The following is a 19,691-nucleotide window of genomic DNA, read 5'->3' as shown; positions in this document are numbered from 1 at the left end:
CTACTGATGGGTGATGTGGTCATCCACTGATATTTTAATAAAGCATCCTATTAGCCAAGAGTTATTAATAATACCCCGGGAAGTCCTTATTGAACATAGGTAAAGTAACCTAATACAGCAGCATTTTACAAGTTTATTTAATGGGTCCTTTGCAAAAACGTAATATTTGATGCATGGTCTGTTATTCAATTTTTTTGACCAGAAAGGGTGATACTGTCAGGTACTGTAATGTAAATGTTGCTGACCTGTTCCTGACAAAGAGATCAAGTGTTCTCTTTAATCATATGCAAGACGTCTTTATTTAAGCCTGGTCTCCCTTATAGGTCATTACAGTTGATGGCTGTTCTCAAAGCACCGAGATGAGCTCAGAACCAGCAGACTTCAGCAGCTGGAATTATGAAAAAGAAGAACAAAGCAAGAACAGGTTGACTGTATCTAGTTTCAGTCAGCTAGGTAAGTGACCACCTGCTGCTGGCAAAACAATGTGACCTATTCCCTGGTATTTATTAAGCTCTTTCAGTAAGTGCTGGATTATGGTGTCACAGAGAGGATGGTACCACACGTGCTACAGAATTAAACAGGGCTATTCAGCCCATTAAAAGCTGGAAATAGAATTGAAGGAAAAAAATAAGCAAGCATAATATGTTTACTTTTATATAAATATGTCTGTAAACTTAATTAACAAGATGGAGAGCATTTAACTCTTACATTTGAGGTTTCTATGTTTTGGTGGGACAGGCCTAATTTCTGATCTCTGAACAGGCTGCAGTTTTGAAAATACTTATGGATTTATTAAAATAGCATTAAACTGTTGTAGAATGAGGCAGTTCTTCAAAATAATATTCTGAATTTAGGTTTTGAAATATTGAGGTGTATGGATAAAAAAGTTGCTAGTTTTGGCCAGATGTCAGCCACAAAAAGGGCCACTTCAGTACATAAATTGTTCATTGTCAGATAACTGTACACCTATTTAATGCAATGCTTTACAAAATGCCACAGGGATGAAATTCTACATAACCAACATAGATCATGCCTGATGTGTCAAGCACATAGCCACCCACAAATCATGTTGCAAAGTATTAGAAGCACGGTGCCCTATTGTCACGATCTGGGATCAGGCTTGGAATCCAGTTGCTGAAAAAGCAAGTTTTGAAGTGGAGACCAATAAAGAGTAGTCATTGAATCTGCAGTCAAGGGCTAGTACATGAGTAGTGGTAGATAGGGACACAGTGTAGCAGTAGCAACAAAGAGAAAGATATTGGCATAAGCAGAATAATTTGGCACACAGGAAATACAGAGGCATGGCTTATATAGGAAGTTCAAGGGAGCAGCAAAGAGTTCCGAGTTCAGCAAGAAACTGGGTATCAATAAAGTTTTACCAAGTAATCAACAGAGAGACACAGCAGAAACCTTGGGTTTAGATATAGATGCTGACGCCTATGTAATAAGGTTCCATTGCTATTTGAATGATCTTTCTTTGTTCTTTACAATTTGTCAGCTGAACAGTGCATTGCGTTCACTCAACGTGGGTCTGTACATCCGAAACCAAAATGTGAGCAGAATAAACCCTAGTTTCCTTATGCCTAGTACAAACTACTGTATGAGAATATTGCATGAAAAAAAAGTTTTCAGAGCGATCGTACAATAATCTGATCGTTGGTACACAGCTTTCGAGAGCCGATCACAACAGTTCATGCAAAGGAACAAGTACAAACATTTTTCTCGCAAGATAACAGAACAAACAATTTTTGTTTACTCAGTACAGTGAAATAAAAATGAGTGACCATGACTGCACATGCTCGGAAATGAAAGAATACATTGCAATACATTATATTGTCGAGGGAAGTTGTATTCTTTCTTATGACATTTTTTTTAATTCTAGTAACCTATTTGTTTTCAATATGAGACTAGCATGGATAAAAAAAATGGACACTCCTATGTCTGATGTTCTCAATGTGTGTACTAGGCCTTAACCTTTTGTTATAGGTTTACTGAATAAGAGTTGGCAAACAATAACTTTCACCCTCTTCCCCCAGGCTAGTAATGGCTTGTATGGCTTTCATACTAAGGCTAGCCAGTTGCCTAGAACAGAAGGTAGGAGAGCACATCAGAGAGCTGGATGGGCAGAAGGTTTATATTGGTCCCTGATCATTAGCAAACATGGAGTAGGTTTTATTGCTGCCTAGGTTATCTGTTGAGGTGTAAATTGCTTTCTTCTCTCAAATCATCTATTTGATTTCAACAATTTAATTGGCTATCTTCTGTAATTCTATAGAACAATCCAGGAAAGTAGGGACATCAGAGTTATTAAATGTAATCAGATATTTTTTGTTTAGCTAGATACAAGATCTAGTCGCAATCTCTGCCATAGGAAGTTCTGGAGAAGTGCCCATATGTATTATTGTGACTTTGTAAAGTCTCTCAGTTGTGACATTTCTCCACAAAAGAGTTTGGAGACTATCTTTTAGCTTTCTCAGGTATACAGGCAATGCAGTTGTTGTTGTTGTGCTATAGGTGTTTTCTATGTCATCCACCTATTCGTGCCAGGAATTCACATTTTTTTAACTTTGGACAGCTGAGAAAGTTATAGAGTAATCTGATGTTTTAGATACTCAGTGTTCCACTTTATACTGTAGATCATCTCTTTGATTCCCTGCATAACTTGCCTAATTAGGTTATAACAATGTTGCATACATTAGTAGTATCAAGTATCTGCAACAAATCAGCCTCATTATCTGAGTTTGAAGGGTGCTGATAGTCTGGCAGGCAGCAGGCACCACATAGTTGCTGCCACCTTTTTGGTTGGAGAAGGCATAGCCGCAGAGGTGTTCCATTTGTAGCCAATTGCTGTTTTTGTTCTCAGCCTCTAACAGATGACACAAGGAGGCAAGTGAGTGTTTTTGTACTGTGAATAATAGGATGGGCAATCAATATTTTGCTAGATGTTCTAAGAGCTCAGTTCAGACATTTGTGCACTTACCAGAAGCTAGACACCCTCAAGAATCAAGATTTAGGATATATCTCCTTTTTCCCCACAACAATTCTGTAACAGAGAAAAGCTGATCTATCTTATTTTTGTTTCAGGGTCTAAAATGACAATACTACTATGAAATCCTGGAAGGGGCAATGGAATTATAACCAGTGCAGAAAAATCATTTTTTACACAACTTTTCTTCCTTTTCCTAAAAAGCTGACCAGTATATTAAAGATGGGATAATGTACAGTAGCTTTGTGAAGTGAAATATTTAAAGTAAGGCTAAGGCAGAACAGAGCAATGCTTGGACACTTTCAATCTAGAGTTAGGCTACTGGTTATAAAGAAATACATAGTTTTGAAAATAGCCATTCTGGCAACTAAGGCAAATTAGAAAATGTGAATTGGTGGCAAATGCTAATTTTTTAAATGTTACAAATCTTCTTTAATCTATACATTTTAAACACATTGCACCATATGAGGATACATAAGATACTTTAGAAAATAACAAAGACTTGAAAGCCAATGTTTTATAGTTTTATTATGTTAGCATTAATAGGGTTCACATTATTAGTTGCCGTAAGAATTGTGTTTAAAATGTGTGTTTGTCCTGTCCAGGATTGGAGCACATGAATTATGTAAGGCATCAACTGAAAACTCAAGAAATTGAAAGAAATCTGATGCAAACAAGTGAATACCTGAGGCAATCCCAAGAAGTATGTGTACAAAGGACAATTATGAGAACGATATATCATTGTGTTAAAGTAATATTTTTTCTCATCATTGAAGCACACAGAAATTCTCTCCCTTGAGATTACACTCTTACCTACAGGAGGACTGGTCACTGGCTAACAAAAGAACTGTAGGCCTGTTTAGGATAACCCTTCCTACTACCAGTGTGCCTCAGTTTTTTGCTTATGGGCATCTTTTCTTCAGCTCTGCTGTTTCAAAGACTAACTTTTTTTCTTTTTTTCTTTTTTTTTTTTTTTAAGAAATTTCTTTTCCTTCTTTAATTTGTTCTTCGGTCAAGACTCTTTATTTCGCTACTGGAGATTTAACCTACTATTAGTAGCTATCTGGAGTTCTCCCCTCAGCCTGGTTTTGTACCTTACCACATCTTGACTGCACTGGACTGGATATTGCGAAGCTAGCCAAGAAGTGACCTTCAGGCACTGGGTTCCTCAGACTTTCCAGACTGTTCTGGTTAGTTAGTTAGCTGCAGGTCACTTCCCAGGTGCAGAGCTGCTGGCATTGCATTTGTGCTTGCCTTGTTTAAAAATACTCACTGAGTAGCCCAGTCAGGCCTCCCTCAATTTTGCTAGTTGCTGGACACCATTATTCTCCATTTCCCCCAGCCCTGCTGTGGAAGGGGTTAACACTGTGCGACTGTATGCTAATATCATCCACTGGGTGGAGTGTGTCTTACTTTCTATACAAAACTGAGGAAGCATCTCCTGCTGCTGCTACTGTTGCAAAGTGCCATGTGGAACTTCAGTCTTTGGCCATTTCTGGCCATCCAACCCTCCAGTCATTGCGCACACCTGCTACGAGCTGTCTGGGATTTGTGAGTACTTAAAGCTTTTCCTCTTATCCTGAGCCTGTGCATCGCTTATCTGCTTTGCAGTTGCAACATATCTGATTCTAGACACAAGGGGACAGTCTTGCTGTACCGGGTGCCCCTACATTCTACTAACGGTATGGGGGCTGTATGTAGAACATGCACTGATGGTGCCAACAACTGCAGCTTGCGGCTTAGAGTCATGTTGTTCTCTGCTGTTAGAGTTTCTCCTGTCTTCCTGTAGCTGGGTCCTCTACCTTCTTGCCTGAGGTGTTTTACTATGTTTAATTTCCCAATTGTTTGCTGACTCAGATTATATAGGCCATAAGCATGCTCCTGAGCCCTCTCCTACAGATTCTGTATGTAATTTACTGATTCTGAGTCTCTCAAATCCCTATCGAATTAACTTACCCTAGAGGAGTTGCAGTCTACTGTTATTACTGCTAATTTAAAGGAGACCATTTCAACATTTATAGTGGTATTGCACACCAATGAAACTAGAGGGTCAGCCTGTGCTTCTATCAGTGCTGTTTCAATCCATGGGTCTTATTGGGCCCCTAAAGCAGCATAATTTTCATTTTGCACCCACCTTTTAACTATACAATGCTATTTTGGACCAGCCTTAGATATTCTTGTCAAAGTGGTATTAAACCCAAAAGCAAACATGTATTATATTGCAGCTTACCAAATTTTTATATGACGATGGTACTAGATTTCTTTTTAAAGGGTTTCTCTCCTTTATTTGCACCTGGTGATCCAGCAAATAAGTTTGTTGTTTTTCAACAGAACAAGCATTCCTGCAAATGCAGCAGATATAGTGTTTAGACAAACAATTTACCACCAAAAAGGGTGCTTACAGCTTTTATTTTTTTATGTAAAACCTTTATTCCCCCCAAAACAAAAACCTGTTTGCTATTACTAGCTTTTGTAACTTTTGTAACTGCAGTGTGAGCTGGAGTTTGACTTCAATTTGTCAGTGTATTTAAATCTGCTAGTACACCTAACACTCCCCTCCTCCCAGACTGACAATGCTGTTGTCCAAAGGTGCCCCTGTGCTCCTTCATTCAGAGTGAGGGAACTCTAATACAGGAGGCGAGTTACTGGCCAGGTAACCAGGCGAAAAGAGGGGAAAAAAGCCAAAAAACTAAATTAAGAAAACTAAGAAAAAGAATGCAGCCACCACATCAATTGATTTGTAAACTGCAATATATTACATTTTTGGTTTGTGTTTAATACCACTTTAAGGATATGTTACTGGTGATAAGAGTACTCATCTTTCCCAGAGGAAGAACTCTTTGAATGGGACTATTGAGCCAATCTTACTCCAGATGTCTCCAGCACAACTCCAAAGACCAGGATATCCCTGTTTTTTTAGCTTTGTAGCTTATTGTGGATTTGTTGTCCCTTCAGTTTTTGACTAATCTGTTGGAGGCCTCTCTGATACACTAAATATCAGGGAGGAACCAGAGGTCACAATTTTCTGATCAGAATTTCACATTCTAGCCTTGTCAGCCATGTACATCCCATAGACTATTGGCAGCAGACTTTTTCAGGAGGCAGCACCTAGACCTGAGACAGTTGTTTCTACACCTGAAGGTGTGACCTGTGTCACAGGTGGGGAATGCCAGATGTGGACTTTGGGATCAGTAGACCCTGGTCTATACCTTCCCTTGCCTCAAAGTTATTCTTTCCCTGTGTGCAGAGATAGAGGCAATTCCAATAGTCCCCACTACTCTAGATTGGCCCAGGTGGATACAAAATGCTGGTCTGATAACACTACTGGCAGACACAGAAAGAGCCATATCAGACTGTTCATATCTACTGTCCCAGGGAATATTTTGCTGACCTGCTTAAAGGTCGCTGGCTTTAAATCTTTTTCTTCTGGAGACTTTTTTTTTTGCACATGTGTTAAAATGCACATTTTAGGCCTGAAGTTTATTTAAAACCCCCAGACATTATTTATAGATTTTTTAAAAATCTGAGACCTTGGGGAATATAATGGTGGAACTTGCAATTTTTTATGTCACATGTTTAGCACACATGTTTATCAGACCCATTATTTTCACTAAATAATACCCTAAAATTACACTAACATTAATTGTAGTGCACAAAAACATAATATGCTACAAATTTTGTTTTGCAAAATATAAAATTTGAGGTTGTATGGAGTAAATGGATACAACACATGTCAAACCAAAAAAAGCCAACCTATTTCCCTGGTTAGCACTGATTCTAGTGGAGAGGATATTCCGGAGTCTGTGATTCCCATGATGCTCAAAGTGGTTCTAAAGACAGAATGTTTTTTTTTTTTTACCTTAATACATTATATACATTAGGTATAACACCTTCTGGGTGCAGCTCCCCCCCCCCCCCTTATAAATACCTGAGCCCTATCTCGATCCAGCAATGCCGATCCGTGGCTCTCCCAGGTCTCTCTCTCCTCATTGGCTCACACAGCAATTATGTACGTTCACAGGAGTGCAAGCCTGCTCAAATGCCCCCATAGCAAGGGGCAACAAACGCTTATTTACTGTGCATAAATACATAGATGGATATATTGAAGGTGCAACTGGGATTCAGACAAGATACATAAGCTTTACTTCCATAAATAAAGAAAAAAATGATAGAATTAGTAATTTTGCCGAAATCACTCCACTCCATAGAAATTAACACAGATAAATTTACCCCCACCCCCAATATCAAAGCTATGAAGAAAAAAAATTATTTGCAGTTAGAATTAAAAACAGTATTAAATCCAAAACCAAAAACCTAATATATTGCAGCTCACCAATCATTAGATGTGGTGGCTGCATTAGCTTTCTTTTTGTAGGGTATTACCCTTTCTGGTTTCACCTGGTGATCTGGCCGGTAACACACCTCCTATATGAGATTGCCTCCACTATGGATGAAGGAGAAACAGAGACATCATTTGACAGCACCATTGTCAGTCTGGAGGGAGGGGGGTGTTGTGTTCTTTTTGGGATAAGGGTTTTACATAAATAAATACAAGCTGACCATTTTACGCACCCCTGTCAGTGGTAAATGCTTTGTCTCAACCCTCCAACTGCTACATGTGCAGATCTATGACAGAATTACTTGATGGATCACCAGGTGAAAATAAAAGAAATACATCCTAAAAAAGAAAAGTAATGCAGCCATTACAGCTAAGAATTGGTGAACTGCAATATAATAAATGTCTGCTTTTGGGTTTAAAACTGATTTAAGTGTAAAATATGAATATTTCTACTTTACTTTCTACATTACTTGCAATCAGCAGGTATTATGTTGGGGGCTTAAATTCTGATGTGAATGTACTAAATATATTTAAAGAGCTGCATAAAAATTGACAGTAGTATATAAGTATCTGTAATAAATAAATACATAATTACAGATTTTCACTATGTGGTGTTCTGTCTCTCCAATCTAAGCATTGAAAGTGTGATCTCTGTAACTTACAGTTTTGATGAGATAACGATAACTGCAATCTCAGTTGAATACCACAGTCGGTGACTCAATCAAGATGATATCTTGTAGATCTTTTGAAGTTTATTCCATAAACTGAGAGAATCTTACAACAATGAACATCTGATAGGTCAAAAGATCATAATGTGTCCTGCTTCATGACATGAAGCTAGAGCTGAAATGCATTTCTGGAAAAAAGGGTGGGCTACAGCATTAACTAAACCAAAGGAAAAGGAGGATCAGTTACAAAATATAGAAAACACTTAAAGGCATATGAGAGTGATGTGAAACATAACAATATGGTCGGCAGTGTTGTCAAATTAGTCACCTAGCTTAGTGACTTGTATTTGGAGCCCAGTCCCTCCTCTCTTCTATTAAAGATTGGACTCTCTGGATGTTTGGTCTGTAAGGGCAATGAAAATGCAAGCAGGCAGTACTGAGTTATATCATTTCAGAGCAGCAAGGCAAGTAAAGCGTCATAAAATTGCAATAGGTCTAAAAAGCATATCAGAATAGCCCCCCTAAATACATGTATTTTTGTGTGAATAAACACGTAAAAGTATGTTATAGGTTGAAAGTGTTATAATAATGACTTTAGGTTTTAATGCACTGTACTGGAAAGTAGTGAATGTTTTTTTTTTCTTTTTCATTTTTACAACTGTTACATAAATCTTACCAATTAGTGTAAAAAGGTAATCTGTTTGATAATAGCTTGCTGGCTTTTATCCCAGCTCTATATAATGATTTGTGTTATGTCTTTGGTTTAGGGGCTGCACAATAGTACTGCTCATCTGAGGAGGAGTTCTTTGTAAGTACGATAATCACCACCAAATGTCTGGTTTTGTTTCTGTGTGTCATAAAAGGACTTGCCACACTCTTATTTTCTATTAGTGTTGTATTTACGCAGTTGACTCCCACAACTGAGAACGTACCTACACACTCTAGCTATAGGAAAATATTAACCTTTTTAAAGCATTAATGTTATTAATAATAATCCATTGTGCTATAAGAGAGAATGTTTCATGTTTGATTATGTAACAAATGTATAGCAAGTCAAAGGCTTTGTTGAGGAAAGATTATGCTTGTACATGGAAAAAGAAACAAAACAGTGTTCTGTAAAGTATGAGTCATATAGCATCACATAAATTATTTTATCACTTTATTTTCAAAAACATTTTAAAATTGCATAAGTTAAAATGAAAATTGTAATATTTTAAAGAAAAGCAGTAAACAAATCATACAAATCAGTAATATATTTGCTGTCGGTGTATTCATTTCTCCATAATGAAATCTAAAGTATATCCAAACTCCAAAATAAAATGAATGAGGTTATACTGCTGCCTCAAGGCACAAGGATTCTGCAGATCATAGTTGTTAAAGGATAACTAAGGAACACAAATATAATATACTGCAGCTTAGTAGTGCGTAGATGTGGTGGCTGCATTAGTTTTCTTGTTTCAGACTAAGAGCATTTTAATTAGGTACAGAAAAAATGGATTTTCGTACACTGTAAAATATGTTTATTGGAGTCCACTGAGAAACACAAAGTCAGGTTAAACTGCTGACTACATGAGAATTGAACAGTGGCAAAAAAAAGTAGGCCACCCCAGGATAACCCCTCCTTCTACCTGCAAGCTTCAGTTTTTGTGCTAGTGTCCTATCTATCTATCTATCTATCTATCTATCTATCTATCTATCTATCTATCTATCTATCAGCTATCTGGGGATGTTGTCCTCAGACTGACTTTTGTAATATCATGCTTAGACCTCACTGGAGTGCAGGGGCGGACTGACCATTTGGTACCTTTTTCATAGGTTTTTTTGAGTTTAGGCAAGGACACAGGGGCCCCATGATCCCCTATTGCTCGGGGGCCCCATGAGTGGTCAGTTCGCCCCTGCTGGAGTGAATATTGTAGGGTTAGCATGGAAGCAACCTTTGGACACCAGGAACTACCTCTATTACATAGCTGAGTACTCTTAAATCTCCTACCACTGCTGTTTTTACCACAGTAGGATTAAAGCTGAAGGACCGAGTGCTGATGTCATCTGCTGGATAGAGATATGCACATTGGTTCATGCTCTCTGTCTCATCATTCAGCCTTGTTGAAGCCTCACCCCCTGCTGCTGCTCATGCGGCACTGCTTGGATTTCGAGCTTCTGATTTGTTTCCATTACCCACCTACAATGACTTTGTCATCTCCAGCTGCCTGAAATCCAGCTGCACACGTTTGTGAGTACCTGAGGCCTTTCCTCACGTTATGCCTAGTTGCAGTTCTTCTTTTTAGAAGTGACATTATTGGAGAGTCCCGGTCGTGTACCTGGTGGTGGAGCTTGATGTGGAGAGGTAGGGGTCTCTTACACCTCCAGCTCAAAGTCCTGGTAAGGTAACAGTAGGCACCAGAGCATGGAGTGGCATGACTACTTGGCAGTTCTCATGGTGGTACAGAAGACTAATCTGTGCATTTCCAGATACAGGCTGGGCTGTGATTGTTGAGCAGTAGAGATGACAGGCTGTGGAGTGTGTGATAGAGGCCAACAGGTCATTGGCAGACAGACAGCAGGCAATGGCACATTGTTAAGTAGCTGGGTACAAGTTGGCAGGCACAGGTTCTGAGCAGAGAGAGAGTGAGTCAGGCAAGCCAGATCGGTAACTTGTGAATAGGTCAGGTGCAAAAAGAAGACAGAAGAGTAGTCAGAGTCCAGGCCAGGGTCAGTAACTGTGAGGCAGATCAGGCAGAAGCATATACCAGAGACAAGCCAGGGGTCAGTGCAGACAGAGTTCCTACATAGTCAGAGGCAGTTTGGGTGAGCAGCAGGAGGTCAGCTGCAGAAACGGGTAGCAGATATACAGGAAACGTTATAGACCATATGGCAAGGATGCAGTACACTAGTTCTGCTTAAATAGCCCTCTTGACGCTTGTTTTATTGGTGGGCATGCATGCAGGCATGCTCACATATGCACACAATCACATGTTCGTGCATGGCTCAATGTAAATTTGTGCTTGCTCACACATACAGTATGCACCTGGGCACACAATGTCTTTCTTGACAATGCCTCATTCTTACGTGCAGCCTCCAGATGCCCAACTGGGCAAGTTTCTTGGGGTGGTTACGACAAAAATCCTGAATTGGTTCTCTGGCATGAACGTTGGACTCTGGTTCCCACGGGCTTTCCTCAAGCCTATATCCTTTCTGTTTGATCAAGTATTGAAGTTGATTCCTCCTTCTGCAATCTAAAATGACTTCATGATTTCATGTTCCTCTTTGCCATGATCACTGGTTAAGGTTATTATGTTATTCTACCTGTTTTTGGTGGGGTTTGGTGGGGTTTTGGTGCTCAGTATTTCTTCGGATGGAGTCATTGCATCTTAGTGGTGATTTCCTCTGTCCTTGTCTTGTGCATCAGGTTGACACCCCTGAGACTGTACTTGTTTGTTGACAGTTCACCTGCCTTGCAGGAGGCGTCCCTTCATCTGATTCAGATTCAGATGTTGGTTAGCCAAGCCTTCCTCAGCAAAAGGTACTCTCCTACTTTCCAGAGGAGGTATCCCAAGGCTATAAACTGCAGTTTTACTCCCTGTTTCCTTCTTGGTTTCTCACCTCCTACCTGTGTCATTTCAGAGATTAGCAGATCTCCATTAGGCCTTCTCAGGTCTTCTGGATTTAGGTGTTATTGCCACAGGCACTGTGGCAGAATGGTTTTATGCATTTTACTACAACCTGTTCACCATTCCCATTCATCTGGGTCTAGTCCTGGACATAGCTCAGCCTAGAATGTTCCCTCCACAGCAGAAACCTCAGACTCTCCAGTCAAATTTGTCATCTCAGGTCTAGGAGTGTGACTCAACGCTTCTGCATGAAATTCCCAGACTTGAGGCTAGCCTCCTCTGAGACGCTTCCAGCTGCCCAGTTTCACTCGAGACTGCTGCAGTACAACTTTTGTCACTGAGGATAAGATTATCCCTTTCTTGGTGGCTCAGAAATCTGGCTCTGAAGTCAAGAAAGTCCCTACTTCCAGTAATTTGGAGGATCCTCAAGATAAATGCCAGCCTTTCAGGCTCTGGAAGAGCAAAATTCCTCTTCTTCCTGCATCTGGTTCTGAAAAAGGGTTGAAGTAGAATCTGGTATTTTATTTATTTATTTTTTTTATTTATTTGTTTATTTCAGGTACTTATATAGTGCTGTCAATTTATGCAGCACTTTACATACATATTGTACATTCACATCAGTCCCTAACCCTCAAGGGGTGTACAGTCTAATTCACATTCATACATACACATACTAGGGCCAATTTAGACAGAAACCAATTAACCTACCAGCATGTCTTTGGAGTGTGAGAGGAAACCAGAGTACCTGGAGGAAACCCACGCAGGCACAGGGAGAACATGCAAACGCCAGGCAGGTGGTGTCATGGTTGGGATTCAAACCAACGACCCTAGTACTGCCAGGTGGAAGTGCTAACCACTTAGCTACTGTGCTGCCCGTAAACTAATCATCGACAACAAATAACTTGTGTTATGTGCTATGTTTCTTAAATAAATATGAGGATTTGTGAAAGTAAATCTACAAACTATATTGCACATACAGTGTATGTCAGATAAGGAAAAAAATCCTTTCAGGATCCACGTTATATTTGTTAGGACTGACTGCAGAAAAATAGTCTCTCAACTGCGTACTCTAAACCCTTGAGGTGCTTGGAGGCATTTCGCTGTATCTTATTCTCTGTTTGTGGGACAATAACTCTACCTGAAATAGAATCGTGCATTGACATGCATCTGAGTTTTCATAAAATGACAAACATCCTGAGGGCATTTATCTTGCAGAGCATATAATGTTTGCATCTATGAATGTTTATACTGGTTTATGTTCTGAAATTTTTTTTGTCAGTCTTTCAAAGGCTGAGTCAAATTTCTGTCTTTTTTAACTTTTCACATGTGCGCTCCTGATTTGTAGTTCGAAATAGCTTACGTGCAGATTATTAATGACTTGATATCTTAAGTAGGCTGATTGTTATACACAATTAGATGTAAATTATTACATGCTGCAAAATAGCAATGTCTAATCATCTCTAGCAGTAAGTTAGAAATATTTTAATATTGTTTATAGTGCTTTGAGTTATCACTGATCATATTTTTATACTTTAGCGAATATTTGTGAATTCATGGATTTCTTAATACTTAATAGCATACCATATTCTCTTTTATGGTCTATCCATGTTATCTGATAATAAAAGCAAAAACCACTGTAAATAGGTGTGGAGACATGAACTGATGGCAGCTTCTTAAGAATACTCCAATGGATATAAAACAATAAGAAAGAGGAGAGAGGGGAAGCACACCACTCTCAGTATAGTATTATTAGTAGGGCAGGAGTTCCAAGGATCTGACCATCTGCTCAAAAATGAAGGCTTTTAAACTACAATTGTGAATGGTTGTCATGTAGTACCCAGCCAAACATAATTATTTTGTAATAAAAAAATCACATACTTAAGAATTTGCAAAAGCAGCACCTCATTAATTACAAGAGACATTGCTTTCTGCTATCTCGGTATACTTTTGTGAGCTTGGGAGACCTCTAGACTTTCAAATACTTCACTGTAATACAAGGAGACTAAATATCTCCATGTTTTATAACAAGATTAAATAAAATATAATAAAATAATTATAACCCTCTTTATTGAATAATGATCCACCCTTTATTTTTCAACTGTACAGTGCATCGTACATCCAAAAGTGCTTGACTGAAATGCAGATCACTTCATTTAATTGGGCAGTTACCACCACAAAGATATGTGTGCACAAATAAATGGTGGTGCCAACAGTTAAGCGTGCAGTACAGTTTTAGTAATGCATTCCTATGGGCAAAAATACACTGCAGCCGTGGCTTCCGGGGGCCACACCACCTGATAAAATGTTACACTGTACACCCATACACTGTTCTTTATGGCCACGTGTAAGAGGCCTATAGCATCATCTCTAAAATAGATTTAGAACTGCTCAATCTCCCTATTCATTTTCTACAAACCTGCTGGAATGTAGCATTTTCCTATGGAGGGAAACCACCGGATTCATTAAACCCGTAATCACAATGGCTTTCTATTTTGAAGGACCCAACATAGACCTCATCATCTTAAGCAAGTAGATAATTATTTCTCTGGAGAGCTGAACTTCTTCGTTACTTTTAACCTCATTAAGTTCATCTACAAGGGTCCTTAGATAATTTACTCTTGTGGATATTGTTCTTGCCCCCTTGCATCTCCTCATTCTTTTCACTAGAGCTTGGTATTGCCACAAAAACATACACAAATACAGCAAAAACATATACAATACCAGAGGAGTTATTTCTGATCCAAAGTATGTTTAAAGCTTTGTGAATTAAAATAATTGTTAAACTAGGCAAATAGGGCATAATAAACACATACATCATGACTTTACCATGTCAACACCATGGACTCTGGTTACAGTGTTAATATTTGGTATAATTTAATACGTGTATTTTGCTTTCATTCCAGGTTCAGAAATTCGGATATAGTTAAAAGTAAGTGTCATTAAAACCTATGAGTTTGAATAAGAGTTTATTTAATCTAACACTAAAGTTTGCATTTTTTTAAGCCTGTGTATTCACATAAACATATGCCCAACAAATACAGTGTGATATAAACACTGGGGGAGCCATTGCTGATTCCTCCTTCTGACAATGTTGCTGATCCTTCTTTCTGAAAATGGAGGGTGCGCTGGCATGTTTTTTTTTTTTTGTTTTTTGTTTTTTTTTTATACCTGTAGCAGTTCTACATAGAACATAGACACATAGAAAATTAATGACAAAAAAAGACCAAGTGGTCCATCAAGTCTGTACATTTTTTACATATATATTTTCTGTATTTTTTTTGTATGAGTATACATCTAAGTTTGTCCCAAGCATGTTTAAAGCCACTTACCGTTTACTGCCTCACTACCTCTGCTGGAAGTCTGCTCCAAGCATCAACTAGTCTTTCAGTAAAATAATACTTTCTAAGATTAGTTTTGAACTTCCCTCCAGTTAGTTTGAGGTCATGTCCCCATGTTCTTGATCTTGGTTTCACCCACCCAAGATCATTTGGCCCACTAGGCCTTCTAGGCTATACCAATTACAGAGTCTTTTTAAAACCATAATAAATTTGTTTAGAAGATATTCACACACAGGGAATAGCAATAGTAAATGTAACCACATCAAAATGACGTGGACCACATTAGTGGAAACTTGGTAAACACTGGATTCTTTGAGAGGATATGTACTTTAATGAAGTAAGGAAATGTAACTCTAATTCATCAACAAACACCTTGTGGCAGTCTTATCTCAGGAAAAGATATGATTTCCCTGATTGGCATTTCCCACCTACTCTTGAAACATGAGCTTGCATGTTAATGCATTGTTTGTTTCAAGATAGTGTAGTTCTATGATATTTGATTGGCTTGTTATGTCTGCAGGCATATAATATTTGATTGCGTTTTAAGACCATCACGTTTTTCCTTCAGTAAACCATACTCATGTTCATTTAATACCATAATTTTTAGTTATAAATATTGTGGGAACTCGCTTCAAAGTGGTAGAGCTTTTAAACGCACACAGCAACTCGCTTGCTTTTTAAGGCCTTTTTTAGCCCACTTTTATTTAAATGAAAGTTCAAAACAGAAGTTTCCCACACAGGGGTATCGATCATCCACATAAACAAAAATTCTGCCTCCTGGCTCTTTCAGATATACAATCTTCCACTGGCCTTCCTCTTCAGGCTTACGTCAGACTCCTGCAGACCCTTTCAAAAACCATGGCTCTTGCACACAGCTGGCCACTAGCACATAGCTACTACCAAGCAGCTCCTTGCCCGCTTTTGGCTTCCACCTCTCCTTGGTGGAGCCCTCCTGACTCCAGTCTTCCAGGTGGAGCCCTCCTGACTCTCTGAAAAGGCCTGCACACACCTGTGCAATCAGTCTCCTGGCCATTCCCAAAACCTGGTCCCAGGATTGGAGATTTCATCCCTCCCAAATCGCTTCGAAATCTCCAGGCTCCAGCTCCCAAAATGGACCTTACAAACAAAGGAGGAAAGTGAAAAGCCACTTTCCTCCATATCAAACCTTTACCCTGGAGCCCCTCAACCTGCCTTGTTGAGAATCCAGGGTGACAGATTGCCACACTGTCACATATCCCCCCCTTTGTTTTTACCCCGTAGGGGGCAGAACACACAACTTATACCTTCTGGCACCTCTGTGCCAGCTCTCACTTACAGGGGTCCAATCTGGTCTGACTATACCTTTCCTAAAGGCAAACTCTACCCAATGATTCCTTTGGTGTCTCTCCCCAAGCCCCATTGTCACTCTGCTATGGGCTCTACTCAGACCTTCCCGACTCTTTTTCCGGGTGCACTTCCATAAACACTTTCTTTCTTGAAATCCTAATGGGGTCCCCCTGGCCTTTCTATCGACCTTTCTGCCCCTTTGCTTCAGGTGCTCAGGTTTCCTAATACCTCTCTCAGTATTACTGTCCCAAGGCTGTAGATGACCTATTTCTACTGTATTTGTACCAGGACCACCCCCCTGATTTCTTGTACCTTTAGCTATCAAAGCTGCATGACTCATTACCACAGCATTCAGTTTACCATGAACGGTTATATTCCAGTCAATATTACACCTTTCAATATCTTTTCCAGCATTTGTTAGGACAGTGTCTGTAGAGGGCACACACACCATAGGGCAGCCATCACCCACGTGAACCTCACAAAATGCCACTTCACCTGGTGTCATGCACTCTGCAGGCGGCTGTCCAACCATTTTAACTTTTCCTACACCACTTGGATCTGTATCCAAACCCAGTACAGATGAGCTCTCTTTTGATCTATTTTGCCAGTTTTCACATACCATTTCTCCCTGTATTTCAGGTGTCTTATCAGAACTGCTACATAAACCTCTTTTTGACCCAATGACCCTGATTTCTTTATGCACATCTGTTTGAGCCCTGGTCCGGATCTCTGCTGTTCTCTGGTCCATGCTCGGCCCTTCCATCTCATGTGGTTTGTCCACTGGTGCAGTCAACACGCCCTTCACTGACAACTGACCAGCACCATCCTGGACCATAGCAGCAGAAATGCTTCCCACCTGGCTGTTAGGAGGTGAAACCTTTTTTGACTCATTTTCCATTTCTCCAAGACTTCTCTCAAATACATTTACAGGTAGTCCAGCAGCATACCCTGATACAACTTTTAACACCATCAACAAATTCCAAAATAAACAACTTTCTTGTTTCCCTTTGATCTGTACAGCCAGCCGTTCGGTGCTCCACCTAGTGGTACTCCACAGTACCAGACCATCTGACTGTGGAGGAGACACCCCAGTATAAATTGGTTGTACATTCCAAAGCTCAAGCATCTCCTTTAATACTTTGGTTACAACCCAACCACTTGACTCTAGACCTAAGACCTTCCTGACCATATTTAGGGCACTGGGAACGCTGAGAGACTCACCTGCTGAGACTTGAGAAGTTGAAATTTTTAAAGGGACCTCCTCCAATCTGGCGATAACCACAGCCTGGTGCTCCACCAGAGCGCTGCCATGTGCTGGGCTCACTCTCAAAGTCTCAGACTCAGTATCCACAAGCTGCCCCTGATCATTCCCAGTGACAACATCATTTTGACACTCCATGTCAACATCACTTTTGTGGGTCACAGACAAAGTCTCTGCTGTATACACACCCTTATCTATAGGCTGTTCTATAGATCCTCCTGCTGGCACAGCAGAAACAGGGTCCACCTTATTTTTTTGCATAAAAGCCTCATCTATCAACGAGATTAGCCTTTTACCCCAACTATCCCAATCCATTGTATATGTGCTCAATTCGTCAGTGCTCCTCAGCACCGAACCATCCGCCCAAGGAGACACATAAGAATAGACGGGCTTGGTTGCAGATCCATTGCACAAATCACTCTGGATCACATCAGACTTGGGCAACACCTGTTTTCCCACTGCAGGTTGCAATACCTCACATCCACCACTTTGCTCTGGTGGTGCTTCCTGAATTACCCACACACTTGCATTTTTGCCAGGCTGCATTAACCCGATGTTCACCTGAACACTTTCAGTATTGTTAGACTGCACCAACACACTCCTATTACAAGGTGCAGTTCCACTCTGCTCAACCAGAGTGACATCGCAGTTGTCCCGGGCAACCTCCGGCTCCAATACACGGAGACCCCTGGAGATGTCTAAGGACACCTGTGCTGTCTTACCACCAGTTGCTATAGGAAATGAGCCATCTTTAATTACAGCTTTTGCACTGCAAGAGCTCAGGGTTTTCCAACAGCAGTACATTTCTCATCAACAACATTAGCATTTGTAGCTCTTGTGGGCTGTACTAGCCTACTGCCAACATGTGACTGGCACACATTAGTGACATCACTTTCTTTTTGAGAACCAGGCACAGGTTTTACTTTAACCCCTAACTCCCCACTGTACAAGGCACTGCACAGGGAAAAGTCACTCTCAAAAGCACCTTCAGTGGCCCAGCTAACTGGGGTCACTCCTACATCAGAATGGACAGTCTCATAACCAGTCCTTCTCAACATGACAGTCCCAGCCATGGTTTTATCACACACAGTCTTACCCACCACAGTAGTAGGTGTCACCATCTTCATTTGAGTGCGTCGTCTCATAAACGCATCCTCAACTGCACTTTCCTTGGCAACTTTTCCCTTGCCCCAAGGTGAAGTAACAGATGCCCTCATAGGCTCCATGGACTCTCTGGCACCCCCTGCAGGCCCAACAGGAACTTCCTCCCTGTTGCCAGAGGCGGCCGCCAACATTTTCAAACAAGAATCTGGGCTTGATGTTGTAGACATTTGCCCAGTATCAGCGGTATTCCAGAGTCTGGGACAGGAAAAGATCCCATGCCCCCACTGACCACATTCCAGGCATGGTACATTTCCACTCTTATCTTTGCTGGGACACTGAGCCACATCTTCAATGCAGCTCCTCCTTCCAGGCACTACTTTTTCTCCGGTCGCCATGGGAGATTGCACTCTCCAAGAAGAACTTTGCTGGCTCTTTCCAACACGCTGTATTGGCTCCTCTTGATACCACTTGCCATGATCTTTGTACGACATGGCCCCCCGTACACAGACAGCCCGACTGGCCTCCTCTGTGTTGCTATGGGCCTTCACTCTTGGTCCTGGCCTCTGGTCAGCCCCTCTCCTTGCACATAGCATAGGCTTCTCTCTGCTGGACCAACTCTCAAGCCGTGACACATTCACATTTTTCACAACAGCTACTGGTTTAATGGCAGCAGCGTTGCCAGGGGCAACAACGCCCCTCTCCCAGGTACGGACATCCTGCAGCTCTCTCCTTGCACTGAAGGTTGCGCTTGCTTTCCTCTGTAGGTTGGTTCAATGCTGCCAGGTGCGGCTTGCACCAGTCCACAGCAGCCTCACCCACATCTAAATTTCCCAGCTTGGCTGGGGCATGCGGTATATAACCCCCTAGCCACAGGGCTCTCTCTCTCATTTCAGCAAACATTGCCTCCTTTTTCTGTTTTGACCGCCCCATCTTTGTGCAGTCATGCACACAGCACTGTGTTACACAGTTCAGCAACAGCATGGAACACTGTCTCTTTAAGGCAAAGTCCTTTTCTTTAGCAGGTTCTCCTCACCTGCACACACAGCTAGTGCAGACATATG

General features: G+C 40.7%; 1 protein-coding gene across 2 annotated transcripts in view; it reads left to right on the top strand.

Moving 5' to 3' along the window:
- Positions 1–19,691, top strand: part of TRPM6 (transient receptor potential cation channel subfamily M member 6) — a 178,839-nt gene that overhangs the window by 114,327 nt on the left and 44,821 nt on the right. Inside the window, exons 24-27 of one of the 2 annotated variants that reach the window (XM_089691080.1) lie at positions 324–414; positions 3,592–3,689; positions 8,761–8,801; positions 14,505–14,530. In XM_089691080.1, coding sequence (XP_089547206.1) covers positions 324–414; positions 3,592–3,689; positions 8,761–8,801; positions 14,505–14,530 — 256 coding nt within the window. Of the gene's footprint in view, positions 1–323; positions 454–3,591; positions 3,690–8,760; positions 8,802–14,504; positions 14,531–19,691 lie in introns of both variants that reach the window. The other variant, XM_089691079.1, reaches the window with a different exon arrangement.

This window comes from Staurois parvus, unplaced genomic scaffold, assembly GCF_062004578.1.
Source record: "Staurois parvus isolate SC_StPar_1 unplaced genomic scaffold, SC_StPar_1.0 ptg000549l, whole genome shotgun sequence".
NCBI lineage: Eukaryota > Metazoa > Chordata > Amphibia > Anura > Ranidae > Staurois > Staurois parvus.
Note: the sequence above shows the minus strand (reverse complement) of the source record. Positions and strands in the feature narration are given on the sequence as shown.